Below are 22,990 nucleotides of genomic sequence, written 5' to 3'. Positions count from 1 at the left end.
CTTTGAGGGATCCAAGAGGGAGCAGCTGCACAATGCAAAAGAGAAATGACCGCCCCTGCCTGATCCCAGGTTGTGCAGAGGGAGGTGCAATGGAGGTCAACAGCATTACTTACAAGGAGGCAGCCTTGCCCTATCTAATGAGGCATATCAGTCGGCACCTATTTACCTCGATCTTGGAACCCGGTGACTGGTTTGTAATCTATCCATCCATTAATACTCATGACTCATTGCCTTGAACTCATTGTGTTGTGGTTGTTGCACAAATTGAAGTCAAGTTGCCATCATCATGCCTTGCATCCATTGAAGTCAAGTTGCTTTCACTGTGCCTTGAACCCATTAAAACCAAGTTGACTTCTCCATACCTGGAGTGTGGAGAGACATGGTTGCTTTCAATGGTTGTTGTACATTGTTCAGAATTCATTAGTTCACTTGCTGGTGCTCTTTGGAGAGGTCACTTATAACTGACTCTTATAACTACACTATCCATAGAGTGTAACCTGGGGAATGCTTATGGGGTTGGTTGTGTGAAATAACCATGCCTAACCATGGTTGTGATGTGTATGTACAGATGTGCTATAATATACAGGTATCTCTTCCCTTATGTCACCAGCACAAGTAGAAGAAAGAAAGAATTGCTCACAGTCTCTCACTTTCTTGAATTCATGGTGTCCCACTTTCTAGCCTGGTGCCTCAACAGTAGACCAAACTGTCTCATTTAACAGTTTTTAATGCAACAAAAAATCCCCACAGAATACTTAATAAATGAATTTTAGAGTATGTTAAATTAAATGTTCAAAGGTATTAAAAACACATGGAATAAGGAACTGAAGTATCAATTACACACAAGTCAGGAAAGATTTTTGCATCTATAGGTCACATTTCCATAATATAAAATATATAATTAATTCAAATTCATATTTGTTATCCCCTGGACAATAATGCATATTTTCCAGTAGGAACTGAGAAGTTCATGCTGTTATTGTACTTATGGTGATCAAAATGTATCACTGCTCATGTGTTACTTTCCTGTGCTCTAGCGGCTCCTTTAAGACAGACATTAGTTTGCATATTGATCGTGCTCTGGAAGGTCAGTGGTTATTGTAGATGCTCATGTTCTTTTCAATTATAGACTACAGTTTGAAACTTAGAGCAAGACAATGAAAATGGATATTTTCTGCTTCTATAATTAAAATCAAAAACTACAAGGTTGGAAAGAAATCTAATTTTTGCCAGTCATTCAATAGTACAAAGGACTTACCTCTCTTTCTATACTATAGCAAGCATTTTTCTACAAGAATCCTTATTGCAGTACTATTTATAAAAAAATAGATTTAAAACACCAATGTATAATTTTCTATTTTTACTACATTTAAATAAAAATAAATATTGGATTGTAATCGTGTAGCATGACATGAATGTATATTTGTATAAGATGAAATACACTTCTGTTTTTCTATTTTCCTTGATGCTTTTATAAAAATTAAAAACATAGTACATTAATGTTTACATTAATTACAGAATAAATGAACCGTATGAGGTCAACTAACACAGTCATAAATTATCATGTAATATGGTAATCAGCCTTTTTTTTATCCTCGCAATACTTGTGTCTGCAGTATGAATGTTTTGGAATTGAACTTCCAGGGAACTAAATCTTTTTCAGTGACTTTTGCCATATTGAATGAGAAAACATTGAGGAAGCTCCTGTTTCCATATTCTGTGGCTAATGATAAAATTTGCCAGTTTTATTTTAGAAAATAAAGTAAAGCTATTTTTTCCTTGAAATCAGAAAACAAGATCAATATTAAGAAAAACAGAAGGCATAGAGGAGAAAGTTCTTTTAGCTAGGACCAGGAATTTTCAGCTGCTCAAACAAGCAACTTTGTTCTCCAGATCACCTTTTACGTACTCATATTTTTCAAGGGGAGAAATTATAGACAGTCATCATTTAGCAACACAATTGAGACCAGAATTACTTGGTCATTAAGTGAGACAGTTTCTGAGTGAATCTTAATTGGGTGTACAATCTTACTTCAACGTTTATGTGTTTTAAAAACCTGTAAAGATCATAAATGCAAGAATTGGTTGCAAAGTTACTTTCTGATCATCGTCGTAACTGTGAACAATCATTAAATAAGGACTACCTATATTGCTTTTCTTCTCAGGTAGTTTGTGTGGGGCCCTTATATATGTATAATAATTTTCATGTATATGGAATATCATAGCTATACTTTAAAAAAAAAAGGAACCATAAAATAAGTGAAATTTGGCAGAATATGATACAATATACAAAGACATGGTAGCAATAATTGGTTCCCAGAGATGTTTGAGAACATTTCTCTATCTGATATAAACCCCAGAATCTTAAGCCTAGTTAATGACTTTAATGTATTTATCACAATCCCATAAACATTTATGGAATGGATACACAATAGCCTGAATATACTCTGATCAGATTTAGATGGCCGGACCTTCATTTCTCTGACAGGAAAAAGCCTACAAGCTCTTTGTATAGAATATTCATTCTTTGGAGAACCTCAATTTAGAGAAAGAAAAATAACCTTGTTATAACCTTGTTTTCTAGTTATCTGAGTAGATATTCTATTTTTACAGATTGTGTTCTGATCTGTGTTTTTATATGTATGAATTCACTGATTTATAGAAGGGATTAGAAACCTGTAATGGTCATCACTAAAGAAATGGAAGGATAGTGTCCATTTTTTCTCTTTTTAAATCATAGCTTCTTTAAAATAGTTTTTGATAAAGGCTGCAAAGTAAAGTGGGAATTAGTAAAAATCATCCTTTCTTCCTGTAAGGGAGCCCAGTAAGCATAAATGTTGTCATGAATTATCTAATTTATCTAATTTAATCTATTGCTTCAGAAGCTAAATTCAACTACTGTAGCTACCACATATAATGAATCAATTGTTTTTTCATATAAAAGTTTTTATTTTTAAACAATCATAAAACAAACAAAGATAGACACACACAAAGCATAAAAACCATCCTCGAATTTCCTACAGTGTGTCAATTAGTTACGAAGCTTTTGTGCCTCCTCACAATTGTCTTCACTTGCAATTTACATAAAGTCTCATATCTTCAATCTAATATATATGTATACAATTATTATTATTAAACATTCATTGACTATAGCTATTATTACATCCTTTTTATGTGAAATATTCTAAATTTAAAATAAATTTATATTATGGCATTTCATTACATCATCCTGAAATCATCCAGTAATATTACATCTTTATATTCTATTCTATATAGAATTATTTATCTTTTATAACAAAGCTTTTCAACATCATCTCCATAGTCTTCACTTACAATTTATGTAAAATTTTATATTATCAATCTAATGTGTGTATGTGTGTATATATGTATGTGTGTGTATGTGTGTATATATGTATGTGTGTGTGTGTGTGTATGCTTTATCATCATTGTTAATCATTTATTTGACTATAAACTGTTATTACTTTGTCTTATACATAATACTAAAAATTTAATTAAGTTTAACTTAATTTTTATTATGGCATTTCATTTCATCATCCTGTATCCTTCTAGTAGTAATGCAGTCCTTTATCTCTTGCCATTTGTAGAATTTGTATTCTAAGTGTTTTCTTGAAAAGTTTTATGTGGACTTCTCTTGGCAACTTGTTCATTGCATATCTTGTAAAGACTTGAAACCCTCCATCTGTTCCTTCCATCAACTTGCCTCTAGTTATCATGGTGCTTCTGTCAAAATATTTCTCATTATTTCTGCCAGATTGCCTCCCTTTTCTTCTTCCATATTTTGAAGTCTGGGATAGAGTTCCAGTTCATCAAAATCTCCTTTTGATATTCCATTCCTATCATTTCCCTCCACACTCGATTTAATGTCAATGTCAACAATTTTCTTATCACTTTGTTCATATTTTCCTTCAATTTTTTGAACTCTATCCTCAAATTTCATCATAGTTTTGAAAATATTCTCAAATCTTCCCTCCATTCTTTCTGTTCTTTGTTCTATAATCTCAAATCTCTTTTCAATGTTTTCTGTACTTATTTGTAGTTTTTGAATTTCTATTATAATTATTTGCAATGTTAATTCCTTTTCTTCTTCATGTTGCACAATTTTTCCAGGTTGTAAACACTGCCACTAAGACATCCAAGGTTTTTTGCTAGGTTTCAAACAGATTCACTGTAATCTTTCAAGTCAAGGCTTTCACTTTACCCCAGTACAGCTACTGATAGTACTCCAGAAGAGTATCTGCATAAACAAACTGTGCTCTTCCCACTGTCTCATTCAATAAACAAAGTCTTGAGATATAAGATGTTTCCAAGTCTCCATCCTCGAGGAGGGAGTGCTACTTCTTTTTCTTCTGTTTTTACCCCTCTCTTTAAGCTCCAAAATTGAGAAAAGAAAAAAAAAATGCTTAAAAGGTACAATCCAGCCAAGCATTGAAAAGAAAGGGATTCTTGATCCACAATACAAAAAATGGGGAAAAATAAAAGAAGGGGGGGAAAAAGACCACTTTTTGGGTGTTCTCTTCTCTAACATTAAAATTTATCTCACTATTTCGACACACTCTCTCCTGCTTTTCTTCTGTTCAGGGGCTGTCCCAACCTTGTGCAGCTTCAATGGCTGCTTCTCTTTCCCTGGAAAAAAGGGCTTTTCTGGGATCAATCAGGGACTTTGCGATGTCCCTGAGATCAGCAGTACGTGCCCTTCTCTAACCATCTCTATGGGACAGTTTAGGTCCAAAAGGACTGTCCAGCAGCAGAGATATCAACAACAATCCTGGAGCTACAAGATTGCATGTCATGTCATTGTGATGTCAAGCTCACCTTTCGAATCAATTGTTGATCATTTGTCATTTGTAATAGTTGCATGGAATAAGAGACTGATTCAAGGAATATTCAAAATAAAACTGATTTTGATTTTTTGCTGAAACTTAAATAAAGGAACTGGTATTTTATGGGTTTAATGATTAGAAAGAGTAAAATATAAAAATGAGTAGCTTCCAACCTTCTTTATAAACGTTTCAAATAAATTTATCATTTGTGTTCCCTTAAAGAGTTTGTAAGCTACTTCTTTTTACTTTTTACGTTTTGTTTTTCTCTTTCTTTTTCCCCCTCTACTGTATTCTATTCATCCCTTTTCTTTATGCTTTACTTTTTTTCTAAAATCACTAAATGCATTCTTTTCATTTCAGGTCCACAGATTATGGTACAACATATGAAAAGCTAAATGACAAGGTGGGACTAAAGACTGTGCTGAGTTATCTTTACGTCAGTCCTACTAATAAGAGAAAGGTAAGGAAACTATTTCTCAACAAGAAACAAAGTGAAAAATAAAAAAAAGTTTCATTCACATATTTGACAGTTCCAAATCTAAATCAAGAGCATAAAGTTTAAATTGAATATTTTTTTTAAAAAAAATATAACTTTCTGTAGTTAGCATGCTATTTTCTATTTAATAGCTACATACTATTTAATCTCTAAATTTCAGTTCTTATATCTGGGAATGAGCCTCCAAACCTTCATAGATGTTTCTTCATGTAAACATGTAAACACACACCGAATTGGTATAAGATTGCATACAAATCTAGAAAGTAGATTGAATCTTCATCCAAGGGAACAATGATTTCCATACTAGTTTCCTTTTTCTAATGTATTAGAAGAATCTTTTGTTATTAATCTTCATAGTTCCCAGATCACAATATGATCCCCAGATTTCTTTATGCATCCCTCACTGTTACTTTTCTTTTAGAAGATTTTATGCTTCTTCTTGTTGTTTTAATTATGGCAGGTCTTCCACTTTGTAAATTATCCTTTCTCAACTTTAAAAACTTTATTCCTCATGCAACTTCCTTGCATAGTTTATTTATTCCAAATGCTTTATAGAAATGCTAAAATTAGCTTCATTATGCCAATATACTGCTTAGTTTTAGGCTATGAAGTTAGTTTAGCAATTAATTCTGAACTTCTAATTCAAAATAACCTTATGAGCATATAATTAGATGTTAATGTAGTTATATGTGTTTTAATAATGCTTGTCTTTTTAATAGTAACTTTATTAAGAATTATAATTAAAACAGTAAAAACTAATGCAAATTGAAAAGAACTAAAATAAATTAGAAATGATAGATGTAGAAAAGAAACAAAAGGAAAATAGAATGAGAAATAGAAAAGAAAGAAAAAATAAGAATTCAGTGAAGAAAACTGAAATAAATATATAAAGAAGTGACTTCCAATCTTTATCGCATATCACCTTTTCGCATATCACCTTTTATTAAAATACAGTAAGTAAAATCTTCTTCTTGTCCAGAAGAACCAGTCTATTTGCTGGATCTTCATTCCACCACAGTTAGTTGTTGTTTCTGCTTTTCATGGAGCCATTTTCAGTTTGCCATTTCTTCCCTGGAAGTCAATAATACTCATCTTAACTGAAGGAGTTTTTAGTGAGAAAACCAAGAATGGAAAAAGAATGTATGATCTGTAACCACTCAGAGAGTGTTTTAAAGCACTGTGAAATATATAAATCTAAGTGCTATTGCTATTGCTATGTTGTCTCAATTTGAGGTCCTAACTTGAATAGAAACGGGTCACGTTGCTTGGGTAAAACTCAGTATTTATTGTAGCTAGAGGCATACAGGCTTGAATTGGCACAAATTGACTGGTATTGTCCTTCTTAGAATAGAATGCAGCTTATTGATATAGGTTCAACTCATATTGGTAATCTAGCCTTCTCTAAAATTGTTGTGCCAAAGCTACAAATGGCAGAAAAGTCAATATCTAGATGCCTGTCTGTTAATGAATTATGGTATACAGAAGATTACAACTTGAGTTACACCAGAAGTAAATGGTAAACAGATTAAATTAAATTATGAAATTAATTGAAGAAAAATAAATGTAGTGTGTATTCAAGAGACTATGAAAAAAAAGAAAGGAGGTTTACATATGATTAAAAATGGCCTAATTGCATTGATTCAGTTAATGAAGAAAAGCATAGAAGTGAAAAAACAACCAGTAGTGGAAATGGCAACTGGGTCTCTGAACTGATGGGACTGCATGCTCGCCCCCCCCCCCAAACCAGTTCTCCAGTTGCTGCAACATCTTTTTTTTACCTTTTAAAATGTTCTTCGCAGGGCCAGACCTATTTATAAGCTACTATGCACAAAATCGCACACGCACCAAACCAGCAGTAATGCTGGCAGAAACCCACCCCTGCCTTATACATAGTGGTACAGAAAATAAAGGGATTTTTAAAAATATTTATTTGCTAAAAACTCAGTTTTTGTTGTTTTCTAACATTTAAAAAGTTTAAATTTAGGAGCACCTTAGAAAAACATGGAGCTTTTTTAAATTGCTGCTTCTTTTCTTTTAATAACTCATATAGGAATGCTTGAGTTTTTCTAATATCATATGAATGATTAGGCATTCTAGCTTTGGAGATAAGAGTATAATTCTCCCAAATCTTTTTTCTTCTTCTATGCTGTTCATTAAAACGGGGTTGAACAAATCACTGTTTTGAAAGCCTGTTTTTGGGATGATAGCCAATTGGATCTACCTGTGTCAGTGCAAGAATCATGGTGAAGGTGAAGATAGAGAAGCATGTCAGAATATATGTGAAACTATATATTTGTCTTCATTGAACTGAAGCTGAATAAGTAGAGAAAAAATGGAAAGAAATAAGAATTGAGAGTTTCAATTTTGTCCCTTTATATTTTCAGATAATTGGATTTGCTTACATGAATGGTTGAGTTTTATCTTTTAGATTTGATTCACAATATTAGTTATTCATAATTGTCTTTATAAAAAACAAAGATTCAAAAAGTAAATATTCTAAGGATTAAAGTCAATTATTTTTCAGATTCATCTCTTTGAGTTGCCTTCATGAGTTTAATTTTATAATGTTCCATATAAAGTATCAATCATAATAGTAACTGACTATTTTACTAATTAAACTAATCCCTTGAAGCACTTGCAGGAATGATTTTAGCAAGCAATTGCTATGATCAAAAGGGTATAAACTGAAAATATGTTTTTTTCTCTGAGAATGAATATATTTCAACTACAGCATTTACAGTATAATTGTCTTGCTTTCTATATCCTTTATTCTATTTCTGGATAAAACTTAAAGTCACATGCATTCTAATTTAGGTTATTAAAGAATATAATGTGAAATCCCAGCACCCAGATTTTTGAAACTTGTCTTGCCTTTGGGATGTGCAATTTGTACATTTTATCCTATTTTGATTAAAAACAAAAGTTACATGTGGTGGTATTGTAAGTATTGTATTGTATTGTATTGTATTGTATTATTTGTATGCCGCCCTTCTCTGGGAGGACTCAGGGCGGCGAACAATTCAAGGGGGAAAAAAAGGGGAACATAAAGGACAAAATACAAATAATAAAAGTAGACAACAGTCGCACAACCATACATGTCGAGAGGGGAGGGAACTCATCACCCCCAGGCCTGCCGGCAAAGCCAGATTTTGACGGCTTTTCGGAAGGCCTGGAGAGAGGTGAGGGTCTGAATCCCTGCGGGGAGTTCATTCCAGAGGGCCGGAGCTGCCACAGAGAAGGCCCTCCCCCGGGTAATAGCTAGGTGGCATTGGCTGGTAGATGGCACCCGGAGGAGGCCAACCCTGTGAGATCTAATGGGTCTGTGGGAGGTAATTGGCAGCAGGCGGTCTCTCAAGTACCCAGATCCAATACCATGAAGGGCTTTATAAGTTACGACTAGCACCTTGAAGCGTATCCGGAGACTGATCGGTAACCAGTGCAGCTCGCGGAGGATAGGTGTAACGTGGGTGTACCGAGGTGCACCCACAATCGCTCGCGCGGCTGCATTCTGGACAAGTTGAAGTCTCCGAATACTCTTCAAGGGCTGCCCCATGTAGAGCGCATTGCAGTAATCCAGTCTGGAGGTCACAAGGGCACGAGTGACTGTTGTGAGAGCCTCCCGGTCCAGGTAGGGACGCAACTGGTTCACCAAGCGAACCTGGGCAAATGCCCCCCTGGTCACAGCCGACAAATGGTGTTCTAAAGTCAGCTGTGGATCCAGGAGGACCCCCAAGTTGCGAGCCCTGTCTGAGGGGCGTAGATTTTCACCCCCCAGCCTGAGTGATGGAATATTGACCAAGTTTTTGGGAGGGAAACACAACAGCCACTCGGTCTTGTCTGGATTGAGTACAAGCTTGTTAACCACCATCCAGACCCTAACAGCCTCCAGGCACTGGAACATCATGTCAACCGCTTCACTGAGTTGGCACGGGGTGGACAGATACAGCTGTGTATCGTCCGCATATTGATGGTGTTTTATCCCGTGCCGTCAAATGATCTCACCCAGTGGCTTCATGTAGATATTAAATAGCAGGGGGGACAGGACCGAACCCTGAGGAGCCCCGTATTTCAGGGGCCTAGGGGTCGACCTCTCCTCCCCAACTAACACCGACTGCGACCTGTCCGAGAGGTAGGAGGAGAACCACCGAAAAACGGTGCCTCCCACCCCCACCTCTCGCAACCGTCGCAGAAGGATACCATGGTCGATGGTATCGAAGGCCGCTGAGAGGTCAAGGAGCACTAGGATGGAGGAATGACCTCCATCCCTGGCTCTCCAGAGATCATCGGTCAGTGCGACCAAAGCGGTTTCCGTGCTGTAGCCAGGCCTGAAACTGGACTGAAAGGAGTCTAGATAATTGGTTTCATCCAAGGACTGCCGGAGTTGCGACGCCACCACTTTCTCAACAACCTTCCCAATGAAGGGGAGGTTGGAGACTGGACGGTAGTTGTTCAAACTGGCTGGGTCCAGTGATGGCTTCTTCAGGAGGGGTCTCATCACCGCTACCTTCAATGCCGGTGGAAAGAAACCCTCCCGAAGAGAGGCATTCACCATCGCCTGGATCCAGCCCCGTGTCACCTCCCTGCTGTTCGCGACCAGCCAGGAGGGGCACGGGTCCAGTACACATGTGGAGGCATTCACCGCTCCCATGGCCTTGTCCACTTCATCAGGAGCAACAGTATTTATGATTGTTCGTGTTAAATATTTAGAGGGTATTGCTGTAGTTTGCTCAAGGATGGTAATGGTGGGGTTAGTTTCTTTGCTGAGGATCTGATTGCAAAGTAGGTTGGACTATCCTTGACAGCCTCACTAGTTATATTACTGCCTAAGATGAGAATTAAAGAAAACCAGATTCATATTTATTTCTGGGGGGGGGAGTATAATAAGGGCAGCTTGGCAATAAAGCAAATCATGCTTCTTTTGGAAAGATGTCTTTAAGCTTTTATTTTTTTTGTTGCTTTATACAAAAAAGGGGGAAACCCAAAATACCCCTTCCCAAATTATAAATAATTTTAAGCATATCAATTACCCTTGGGCATGTGAAATAATAGTTCAGTAGCATCTTTTGGTTGTACAGATAACCAGCTAATGAATAAATAAAAAAGGAATCCATATCTATATTTGGAAATTGTAATTATTAGATTGCATTGTCTTTCCAACATTAAGAATAATTGCATTTGCTGTCCTTCCTACTTGATAAATCCATACGTTTCTACATAGGGAGAAGTTCAACTTTTCTTTATAATTCAAAATTACATTTAGTTATTTAAATTATATTGATATTTGTAAAACCATACTGAGAAAAATATAAATATTAAACTAAACCAGTATAATGAAATACATACTGTATATATGTGTAAATATACCATTACATCTTTTATACTTTCAACATAAGGAAATTTATAGCTATTTTTAATTAAAAAAAACATTTTCTTTATATATAAACATGAAAAAAAACATTTCTGAACTAATCTTATCTCAGGGTTTTGCAAATACAAATATGCAGCTTAAAGTTAATCTTCAACTATTTGTAAAAACTTTATACTTTAAATCACCCAAAATGTATTCCAATATTAATAGTATTTCAGGAACTTCAGAATTGGTTAATGGATCTAGATCAAGTTATGAAATGAAGACATGATTTCATTGAATATATTTTCATTTTATAATTCTATGCAATCCAGATTTCTCTTGCAATAGCTTAAATAGTTTAAAAATGATTTGTGAAATGCAGATTAATATCAGTATCTGACCTCAAACAATAGTAATAATACTTTAAAAATTAAACTAGAATTAATATATTATGTGAATAATGGTCAAAATATACTTCAATCATAAAGGTGTCTTGCAGTGTTTAATGTAGGAAATACAATAAAGCTAGGGCTAAAAATAGACTAACCCTCTGCCAAGGGTTAGTAACTATTGAATTGTGCTATAGGTTTTTTCTTTACTTAATTACTTGCATTTCATAAATAAATTGAAGACAAAATATATGTCCAAAATTAAAGATCAGGAAAGTTAAAGTCTTATCATCTTAGGATAGTCTTTTAGACAAAGTGTATGGATTTCTCCTTCATCTCATCAATTTTCATTCGACTAGAAAGGTGGTAACATTACCACAACTATTATTCTCTTCATTTCATTTCATATTTTTTTTGCTGTTAACTGGGCAAAGAAAGAACAACATTTTCCATTTGTAGAAGCAATTAGACCAGTGCTTCCTTGCACTGAAAAATACAGCTGAATTTATATCTTCTAAAAGTATTATAGTGCAAAAGAAATAGAACATAATTGGCTATGACCCAAGTAACTATCCAGCTACTGTTATTCGTAGGGTGACCAGATGTCCCGCATCTGGCGGGACAGGCACGACTTTTCATCATTTTTTCCGCGTCCCGCCCGGTTCTCAAAAACCCCCGCTTTATTTTGGCGCTCGCTGGCTCCCCCGCCCATCATCAGCTGCCACTAGCTCGCTCCTTCCATTCCCCCATCTATTCTATCTACACTAAAAATCTAAGCCAGCCCAGCCTGCCGCTCACTGATTGTCCTGGACTCCAGCCAATCAGTGAGCTCGCTGGGATGGGAAATTTTAAGCACGCCGCATGAGTCGTGACTCTCACGAGTCTCCATTTCATTTTGCCTTCACCATTTGCTTTTGCTGCACTGCCCTGGTGAGTAACTCCGGCGGTGCCGGTGGGAATCGGGAGGCTTCGCCGCTTCAGGTGGCCTTTAGCAAGGGAAGGGAAGGCCTTCCCTTGCAAGCTACTCATGAGAGGAACTGGGGGTGGGGGACCGGGCAACCTGAGAGAGGGGAAGAAGATCGTCTCTCCCCGCAACTCCCCAGATTTTGGAAGTTGGGTGTGTGTGGAAGGCAGGGTGCGGGGGGAGGTAGGAAAATGCAGACACCGGCAGCGGAGAAACATTGGCATTGCTCTAGCGAAAACCCAGTCACCAGCTCTGTTTGCTACAGCAATGTTGTTTCTCCGCTGCCGGTGTCTGCATTTTCCTTCCTCCCCCCGCACCCCCGCCTTCTACACACACCCAGCTTCCAAAATCTGGGGAATTGCGGGGAGGGACGGGAAGTCGTGGGAAGTACCGTTTTTGAGGAAAGCGCTTGGCCGCCCCCGTTAGCCGCAGCCCCAGACGGAGGAGCGGAGCCCGAGCTTTCATTGCTGTCCCCGCCAGTTGCAGAGGGGTGCGCCGAGTGACTCGCGCTGCGATGCCGGCAACCCCTGCCACCCCCTCCCTGTTCTGCTGCCCGGCCCAGTGCATAGCCGCCAGCTCTGCCTCCCGGCTGCCCAGGTGAAGCAAATTCCACATGTGGATGCGGAGACGGACCTCTCTAGGGAGGCCGCAGGCTGGCAGTAGCCGCCGCGGGCTGGCTTCCCCCCCTGCCCCGCCTCCTCCATTAGCCTTTGTCTCTCCACAGTAGGGCAGCTGGGGGGAGGAGACGGCCCTCCTCTCCTTCTCCCCCTTTGCGGAGTTGGGTGGGCCGCCCTGAGAAGGACTATCACTTTCTGAACTGTCTGCATCAGATTTAAATCGATTTTACCATCTTCTTCTCCCAAGCCTCTCAGAAATGTAATTTTAAAATGGACAACACGAGGAGCTCCCACTCCTGTAGTTCAGATGTAGTTCTGCAAACGTCCAAGTCTCTGGACGGAGACATTTGCAGAACTTTGATGTTGTTTCCCGGCAGTCTTTTCGGTGCACCCCATTCAAAACGGCGGCAATTGGTTGAGCGCTCTTGTGCGGTAGCGGGCTAGTTTGCAGGCGTCTTGAGATTTCTCTGGCAGTTTTAGTATGGATTCCAACATTTACAAGTGCCTTCAGCCTGGCTTATCGATTAATAGTGAGCGCAGCAATGGTGAGTGCCGAGAGGAGAAAGGCGATTTGCTTCAGAGCATCTTTTAGTTTTAGTTTAGTTTTTTTTTTTTTAGTTTTATTATTATTTATAGGCCGCCCTTTTCCCTGAGAGGACTCAGGGCGGCTTACAAAATATAGGGAGGGGGGTAAAAAACAGTAAACATAAAACAATACATAAGTAAAAATAGTACACAACATTCATTCATCATTCGGGTGGGGACAGATTATGATCTTTATCCCCAGGCCTGACGGGATAGCCAGGTCTTGAGGGCTGTGCGGAAGGTCTGGACGGTGGTGAGGGTACGAATCTCCACGGGGAGATCGTTCCAAAGGGTCGGAGCTACTACTGAAAAGGCTCTCCTCCGTGTGGTTGCCAGTCGACACTGACTGGCGGATGGAACTCGGAGGAGGCCTAATCTATGCGATCTAATAGGTCGCAAGGAAGTAATTGGCAGGAGGCGGTCTCTCAAGTACGCAGATCCACTACCATGAAGGGCTTTATGGGTGGTAAGTAGCACCTTGAAGCGCACCCGGAGATCAACAGGTAGCCAGCGCAGCTCGCAAGTTAAAGAAGCAAGTTAAAGTCGGGCTATTCTGCCCCTTTGCCTCCTTCCGTAGTCCTGGTGTTCTCTGGAGGCTCCACGAGATTAATGCTCAGTGCATTATTATCGCTTTCCTGTAATGCAGAAGGATGGTGGCCGGGCTAAATTCCAGACTCTTTTCTCCTGTTCTTCGGGACAGAAGAGTTGTCAAAGAAGTAAGTTAAAGTTGGGCTATTCTGCCCCTTTGCCTAATGTTACTCGCTGGGACTAGCTAGTGTGTGCTGAGCAGTACCTCCATGTGGTCTCGCTCCTTGATGCTTTTTTAGAACAGGAATGGGGAACTGTGGCCCTTTTAGCAGACTTGTTTTGATGAGCACGGAGCGACTGACGGTAGTTTGTGCCAGCCGCGGCCGCTCAAACTAGTGTCAGTCGCCCCCGTGTTCAGCAAAGCAAGCCCGCTGGCGGCGCCTGTGCTGTGGTGGGAAGCAAGCTGCGGGTCCCCCCGCCGCCCCCGCTGCCTTCTTTACCTCCGCCTCTTCCAGAGCCCGGGGTGGCTGTCAGGGTGCTGACGGCAGAGCGGGCCCACCCAGTTTGTTACTACTTCCAGGGATCGAGACGGACGAGGGAAGCGGCGGTGGTGGACGTCGGATGTCGGCAGCGACTGTAATGACCGCTCGGGCAAGGTGCGGAGGAAGAACGGAAGGTCCCTCCCACCCGCGATGACGGCTCCAGCCATGGATGAGCAGGCTGGCCCCAACAACAACAATGCACTGCTCTTGCCGCCACCTCCGGGTGGGAAGCAACCATGCCTGTGCAGCACCTGTGCTGCGGTGGGAAGCGAGTCCGCGAGGCGTGGTTGCTTCCCACCCAGTGGCGGCAAGAGCAGCGCGTTGTTGTTGTTGTTGTTGAAGAAGACACCGGGGCCAGCCTGCTCATCCATGGCTGGAGCCATCGTCGCGGGCGGGAGGGACCTTCCGTTCTTCCTTCGCACCTCACCCGAGCGGTCGTTACAGTCGCTGCTGACGTCCGCCACCGCCGCTTCCCTCGTCCGTCTCGATTGCTGGAAGCAGTAACAAACTGCGCGCGTCCGCTCCGCCATCAGCGCCCTGACAGCCACCCCAGCCGGCGCTACCGGGCCTCGCTGGAGTCAATTGCAAAACTGCGTTCAGCGCTTTGAGGACCTGAGGCATCTTGGGAAATGCAGTTCCCTATCGGAAAGAATGGAGTAGCTGCGAATTTGTAACAACAACAGAAGATAATAACTTGGTGCTTTGCAGGTTACGAAAATCTCAAGTTTGATTTGCACACTGTTTTTTAAAAGTTAGATAAAGAAATTATGCTGTGAAAGCGACTTGAAAGCCCCCCCTCCCCTTCCTGTGTGCGAGAAAGGGAAGGAGAGGAAGGAAGGAGGGAGGGGGGAAGGAAAAGAAGAAGGGAGGAGGGAGAAGATGGAAGGAGAAAAGATGGATGGAAGGAGAAAGAATGGAAGGAGAAGGAGGAAGATGGAAGAAGAAAGGAAGAAAAAGAAGAAGGGAGGGAGAAAAGAGGGAAGGAGGTAGGAAGAAAAGGGGAAGAGAGGGAAAGAGCAGAAAGACAAAGAGGATGAAGTTGATAGGCAAGAGGAAGGAGGAATGAAGGAAAAAGGGAGGGAGAGAGGAAAGAAGAAAAGATGGAACTAGAAAGGAAAGAAGGGAGGGAGGGAGGAAAGGAGAAGACAGGGAAATAGCAGAAAGACAGAGAAAGTGAAGGTAGATAGGCAGAAGGAAGGAAGAAGGAAGAAATAGGAAAGGAGGGAAGGAGGAAGGAACAGAAGCGAAGAGGAAGAGAGAAATGGAAAGAGCAGAAAGACAGAGAAGGTAGATAGGCAAAAGAAATGAAGCTGAAAGAATGGAAGGAGGAAGGAAGAGAAAATGAGGAAGGGAGTGAGTGAGGAAAGAAAAGAGGATGGAAGGAGAAAGGAAGTAAGAGAGGGAAAGAGCAGAAGACTGATAAGGTGAAGGTAGATAAGCAAGAGGAATGAAGGAAGAAGTGAGGTGTCTCGAGGAGAGGGAAAACATTTCACACTTAGCGACCGTTGCGACTATTTTTCACACTTAGCGACCGTTGCAGCATCCTCATGGTCACGTGATCAAAATTTTCTTTGGCAACAGATTCGTATTTATGCTGGTTTCAGTGTCCTGGGGTGACCTTTTGACAAAAAATAAAATTTTTAATCAAGCCCCCCCCCCCCCCCGGGTCAATGGTGTCCCTCTTTACCAATCTGAAAATCTGGTCACCTTAGTTATTCGTCCTTAGCACTGCATTATTATTTCCCAGTGCAAAGCTTTCAGCCTTGGCAGTTCTACCTCCTCTCTTCTGCCCCTAAATCGGAATTCCTGAAGACTATCATTCATTTTACAGGGGTCAAATATGTTCATAAAGTAATGTCATTTATATTCATTACTAACTTAGGTTTTTGTACAATGGCAATAATTTATTAAACTTGCACGCTTAATGTGAAATTATTTAGGTCACTTGTTAGAATTTTAAGTACTTTAATAGCCATAAATACAATGAGCAATCCCTGCTTACATTCAGTCATGTCCTACTCACCTCCAAATTGGACTATTATAATGCACTCTACATGGGTCTGCCCTTGAATATTACCCAGAAGTTTCAGCTGGCACAGAATGCACTGATGGGGTAGTTAGGTATACTCCTGGAACAGTACATCTGTTCTACATGCTGCATTGGTTGCCAGTGTGCTTCTGTGTCCAATTCAAGGTGTTTTTAGGCTTTAAAGTCCTTCATAGCATTAGACTGGAATAACTGAGGGACTCTTATATCAGCCTGACCCTTTAGAGCTGGCAGAGAAAGCATACTGCAGGCAAAATCAGCTAGGAACCTATATTGGATAGATCTGAAGCACCCACCTTTTGGAACATTATTTCTTCCTCACCCTCCACGTAAGACTAGCTTCATTCCTTTTTGTATTTTGGAAATCCCTCAAAATCTGGTTATGTTATCTGGCCTGAATTTCCCAGGTATATGCTTAAATGGCTCCATTGCTGAGATGTCTAGTCTTATTTTTTTCTTTACTCAAGATTTGTAGATTCATTTTTATAATAATTATATTTTAATATGGATTTCTATATTTTTATGTCTGTTGTTTTAGATTTTTTTTTTATTAGATTGTTGCACACTGCTCAGAGTTGATTTTTGTGAGATGGGCTAATGTGCTACATTGTTAGAGAAGTTAACAAAAGTTGACTTTTATGGGCAAAGAGTTGTGAGCATTTGTGAGTTTATGTAAATGTAGTTTCTGGTGCTAAACTGTGTTTTGCAATATTTATGACAATAATGTATGTATGCTCAAATATTGGGTGAACTCAAAAGCATACAAACTCATGAAACAAATAGATCAATTTACATGATAAAAACAAGTATTCAGAACAAGGGAGACATCTCAACAATGAAATATGTGAAACCCAGAATGAACTAAAGTTACGTGTAGATTCTAATGTACAGATTATGTAATCAGGTACAATAGTGTTCAAAGCACTTTCCTGGATAGAATTTGAGAACTAAATCTAAGTCTCTTTGTCCTCCTGTGTTCAGTACTGATAGTACTGGACTGAATTTAATTTAATTTAATTATCAAAATTTATGTGCCGCCCAATCCCGAAGGACTCCGCGCGGCAATGTTTGGTGCATGCATAACACCGTCTGATATAGAGGCTTTCTACACAACATTGTTTGTTCATGGACCTTTTGACTGCTCTGATTAGATTAATTTCTTAATGCAGGACATTAGTTTGTTATCACATCTTAATAATCCTGGTTTCTGCCTCTGAGGAAAGGTTGCTCGGTCATGATTCTCACTGGAGAAGTAAGGAAGTAGTAGTTAGTAAAAACAAAAGTATTACACATGTTCTTTCCTAATTGATTTATTAGACAGAAGGATAATTATGTTTTAGGTATCCTGGAGAACTACAGTGGGAATTGCCTATCAGGCTCTCTAAATTCCCCTGTTCAGCTGTTAAATAAGAATTTTGAAAGTATTGGAATGCCAGTTTGATAAATGCCATGAACCTGGGTCAAAAGCAATGCCTCTACAGCTCAATTATAACAAAAAGTATAAGAAGTTCAGTATGAGAAGTTTAGCTCTCTTCTTTTCTTCTAAACCAACAAAACTTATTTGCTCTTACTATTCTTTAAAAATCAAGATTCCATTTACTTATTCCTTTCAGGCCTCTTTTTCTAACAAGCTGTCTGATTTACTGCTTAAACACTATGTGACATCTATAAAAGAGTTCAAAACTAGATCAGGTGAATGACTGGTTTTGCTAATTCAATTTCCTAATTATGGAGGAAAGTGGGAAATACTGAGCTAGATGTTCCATAAAAGCTGAACAATGATTTGTTTGATTTATTTGTAGACCACGCATTCTTCCATTTATCTCTTTACTGAATCATAGCAACTTATACCGAAGTTCCAGATAGGAAAGGGGGCTTAATCATTAATTGGTCTTGCCCACTAACAGATATCTGAATTAATCTAATATGGATGCTAAATTAATAAGTTTTGCATATTATCATATTGCGTGAATTAAATTCTTACAAACTACATTGGCAGACAAATCCAAAACACATTATGTTTCATTGTGATGAATTCTCCCCAAAATAGTAGTTGAAGTTACTGATCCAGTGTTTTCTCATCTAAGTGAGGAACCACTACTCTAAAATGACTAATCATTTGGCAGGGAAACACTTATCACCAGGAGTCTTTTTGGCAGTCTAATAATGTAAAAATATTGGAAATAAATACATAAATAAATGCACAAGAAGAGAGTTATGGGAAATTTGAAACAGGCTATTGCAGGGGTGTCAAACTCAAGTCCCACAGGCTGGAACTGGCCTTTGGGGTGCTTAGATCTGGCCCACAGAGCCACCCTGGAAACAGCAAAGCACTAGGGCCCGACGCCTCTGCCAGCGAAAATGAAGCTCAAGAGGGCTGTGTGTGGGATTTGTTTTTGACTGCAACGGCCTCCTGCAACCCTCTGCCAGGGAAAATGGAGCTGAGGAGGACCATGTGGAGCCCTTCCAGGCTCTGTTTTTCCTGGCAGAGGGCTGCAGGATGTTGAACTGGAAATGCCCTCCTTATCCATGCCCACCAGAGGTGGGTTGTTCCCGGTTCATCCCAGATTGGGTGAACTGGTAGTAGTGGTGGGAGGCTCCACCCACCCACCTGTCATGCATGTGTGGGAGCACACCAGAACTGGTAGTAAAAAAAATTGGCAACCCACCACTGATGCCCACTCTGCCCATGTCCACTTGGCCCCCTGAGATCAAACAGAACTGTGATGCAGCCCTCAATAAAATTGAGTTTGATACCCCTGGGCTATTATTTCAATAGATGCTTTACAGCCTATTTAACTATGAACCTCTTTGGTACATAGTTGTCATAACCATATGGCAAAAAGGTGCATCTAAGAAAATCCGACTTAGAACTGAAAGTTTTATATTTTAAATATGACTTTTTCCTCTATATTTGCAATGGCTGTTTTGTAATGCCAGAAATTGTATGCTTGATTATTGCCAGGCTAGCAGAGTTCTAAATAACCTGGTGCTTTTTAATGTGTTCAGACTGCTACTTGATCAGCAGTTTCTTGCAGAATTATAATTTCCATTTATAATATGAAGCTGGAGAGTCTGTAAATCTGAGATTTTCTGCTATGGGACTCTAATCAGGAAAGTATATTCTGAGACATGTTTTTCATTTTACAAGCATACTGCTAACTGTTGATTTACTTGAGAAACCAAGCAAGGCAGCATCTGGTATAATTTTACTCTGTGTGAGTTATTGTAGTTTGGTCTAAACTAGAGGGTGGATTGAGACTTAGGGATCTGCAACAAATTTTGGAAGGAAAGGCATCCATAATAAACTGGCTTTCTCTAGACTATGAATAACCATTCTGGTAATAGCTGTCCTGACTGTGGTATGTTTCTTTGTTGAGAAATAACTATAACTCTTCAGTTCCTCCAAGCAAATAAGAGGAGATTGTGCCTCTTATTTTCTCTGTTGTGGGAAACAAAGCATGACTTTGCACAACTTTTTTCCAAGAATAACCAAATATCATTTTTTGTTTATTAAGATAAGGAATTGGAAGATTTTTGACAAGTAGTTAAAACAATAGGCCTGTTTAGATTTGTGCAAATTCAGATCACATTCAGGAAAAATGTATTGTGTGCATTTGGGGATAACTTTTATTGTAACACCTTTGATGAGGACAACAGGTACTTATCTTGCTCCGAGTAGAAAAATAGGTATTAAAATGGGTATACGAGAAATATATGGGGACAGAAGTTTAGAAAGCCAATGTTAATGCTAAAAGTTAATGATTAGACCATATCAGTAACACAAAATGATACTGTGTAATAAAGAAGCTGTCTGAAACTTGAATATAAATAAATATTATTTATGTATTTATTCATTCATTTTTTAATACAATTAATCCAAATGACCTTGGGAGCTTAACTTAAAATGGCAGGAACAATAAAAATATAAAGAAACAGACTACATAGTCTATATAGAACAAGGTGACCAGACATCCCACTTTTGGCGGGACAGTCCCGATTTTTAACAATTTGTCCCGCGTCCCGCGTCATTTTAAAAAAGTCCCGATTTTAAAAAAAAATTTAATCAAGAAACACCCCCCCCCCCGAGTCAATGGTGTCCTGCTTTACCAATGTTAAAATCTGGTCACCTTAATATAGAACTATGCACAAATAACAGAAATGTCACAAATGAGAATTTCATTTCTATTAAATGCTTTTCTTTCTCTAAATCTGGACTATTCTGCCTTTCCCTTATGATGAAATTTCCTTAAATACTGCTGCTGAGCCTTCTTCTTTATGCAATCCAGTTAAGCAATTGTATTATGAAGTTGCAATTTTCTGGGCCCACTTACTAGCACTAAATTGGTCATTTATCATTTCTTAAGTTATCTGTTAACTACATCTCAAACCTGGTGCCATAGATGAAGAAGAAATCTAGTGTAGCCTAGAAATCTTGAACAGGTGAAAGGTTTCTCTAAAATCTTTCCATTCTTATTACATTGACATTATTTTGACTGGCATGTGCTACACACTGACATACATTTCTCCAAGCTGGAAGAAAATGTGTTTATAATAATAAGGGAACAGACAATCACCCTAGTGCAGTCTACATTAGAGCCAAAGGGAAGGTATAATAGAACTGTTTTTCTCCTGTCTTTTATTTCTAATCTTTTTCCTAAGGCTCAACAAAATACATTTACTGTGGAACTTTTAACTATTCAACTCAGACTAATGGAAGGTTATATTACCTGAGCTTCCAGTTGAATTGAATCCTCTTCAATCTTATGCAGTGCCCATTAGTCTCACAGGGCCATTTCTCTTGCTAGAGGCAAGGGTACCTAATCAGGATATCTTACTTCTGCTGGAAACTTCACAATCTGATGGAACAACAGCAAATAACTGAAATGTATTAATTTGTTAAAGAAGATTAAGAAATAAGTTTCTTCAGAAAAAATGTAACATAGAGAACCGAAGTAATGAGCATTTTCTCAACTCAAAAGGTAAAGATTTTTATTCAGAAAAGATAAAATGTACAGTCATGTGAAATTTGGAGTCTTTTATTAGATTGCAGTTATTAAATTTATGGAGAAAAGAAAGTTGTTCAACTACTAAACTATGACCGATTTGATAAGAACATTGTCATAATCATGAAAACTTCCTTTAGCTACCTGGTTGTTTGCATTATGTTGACATCATAGTCAGACATCATTTGACATATAATCTCTTACTGGCTGGCATGAAAAACATAATTTGCATTTACTAACTTATAGTAGTTGCTAATTAATTTTCTGCTGTTCCTCTACTCAAGGTCACTGAAACTACTTTCCACTGGACTGCTTTGTAATTTTAGTAACAATAAAAATGCAACAAATGGGAATATGGGACAATTCTCTTGGTTTAAAAAATCATTGCCATATTGAGCATACTAATTTGGTATGTAGCCCTATTATGTATTAGTGTAAATTTATAGGAAGTATATGAATGCATGAACATTTTTATGTATCTGTTCTTTTCTTGCATTAGTACAAGAAGCATAGTTAGACATAAAGCATTTAAGCAGAACAAATATGCAACAGTATGATTAAAGTCCAGTCCAAAGCAAAGAACCCTAGTATCTATTGCAAGATTCAAAGAATTAAATAATAAGTATAATCAACATTTTTCTACAGGCCTAACTTATTAATCACACAAGGTGGTTTAACATTGTTCCACATTTGATAAGTGCAGATAAGTACTTTTATTTCAGAAGCTTTTGGTCTCCTTACGCTGGATTATAGTGTATTGAAAGCAGCAGTCTGCTCAAGAGGAACAGTTTGTCTTCAAATAGATACTACTTTCAAGAAGCTTTTGATTTATTAATACTTCGTTCTCTCTGTTCAACATTTAGGTGGTTGTACTCTCATCAATTTGGTCCTGGATTACGGCTACTATATTTAATCTGAAAAAAAGGCAATCATTCCATGACAGCATCCTGTGTATCTCTCTGCTACCAATTAGTGATTGTCTGAATGTTTCTAGCTGAAATACAATAACCCTATCCTAGTGCTGAAGTCTTAGAAAAGAACTGTAGGATTAAAGCATGGAAGATGATTTTGCCAACATTGCAGAATTAAGCTTTGGTGTCTGGGATTGGTATCACCAAGCTATTTTCTTTTTCTTCAAAGGATTTATTTGTATATCTCTATATTCTTGTCTCCATAGCATCACTGATATAATGACCATGTGTATGATTGCTTAATAATAGGGACAATTGTTATTAAGGCTCCATATTCTTCTTAAAGTCATTTCATGTTTGTTTATTGTACACATAAAGCATCTATTGTATATCTCAGCATGTAATTTTCAAATTTCCATAATTATTCTTTGGTCTTTCTTTTTCTTTAAAAAAACAGATTTTTTTTTTAAAAAAAATCTTTATTTCTACTTACGGCTAAAATGCGAAGAGAATCAGATAAATGTGTACAGGAACAGTAAGGACAAATGTTGATAATTCAATTATTATTAATCATTATTCAGTAATTAATAAGCAAGTAATGAGACAATTTTAAAGATTTTGGTATATTGTATTTAGTACGGTTGTGTATTCTCTGAAGATTCAAATTTCTTGCAAGGAAATTAAATATGTGAGGGTTGGAATTGAGTAATCTCT

The 22,990-nt window shown here is 38.5% G+C and overlaps 1 protein-coding gene across 1 annotated transcript in view; it reads left to right on the top strand.

Annotated features, from left to right (window-relative positions):
- SORCS3 (sortilin related VPS10 domain containing receptor 3) overlaps positions 1–22,990 on the top strand; it is a 719,817-nt gene that overhangs the window by 306,889 nt on the left and 389,938 nt on the right. The window contains 1 exon segment of the mRNA XM_032225623.1: positions 5,202–5,301. Coding sequence (XP_032081514.1) covers positions 5,202–5,301 — 100 coding nt within the window.

Source organism: Thamnophis elegans, chromosome 10 (assembly GCF_009769535.1).
Source record: "Thamnophis elegans isolate rThaEle1 chromosome 10, rThaEle1.pri, whole genome shotgun sequence".
Taxonomy (NCBI): Eukaryota; Metazoa; Chordata; class Lepidosauria; order Squamata; family Colubridae; genus Thamnophis; species Thamnophis elegans.
This window is presented reverse-complemented; position numbering and strand designations above follow the sequence as displayed.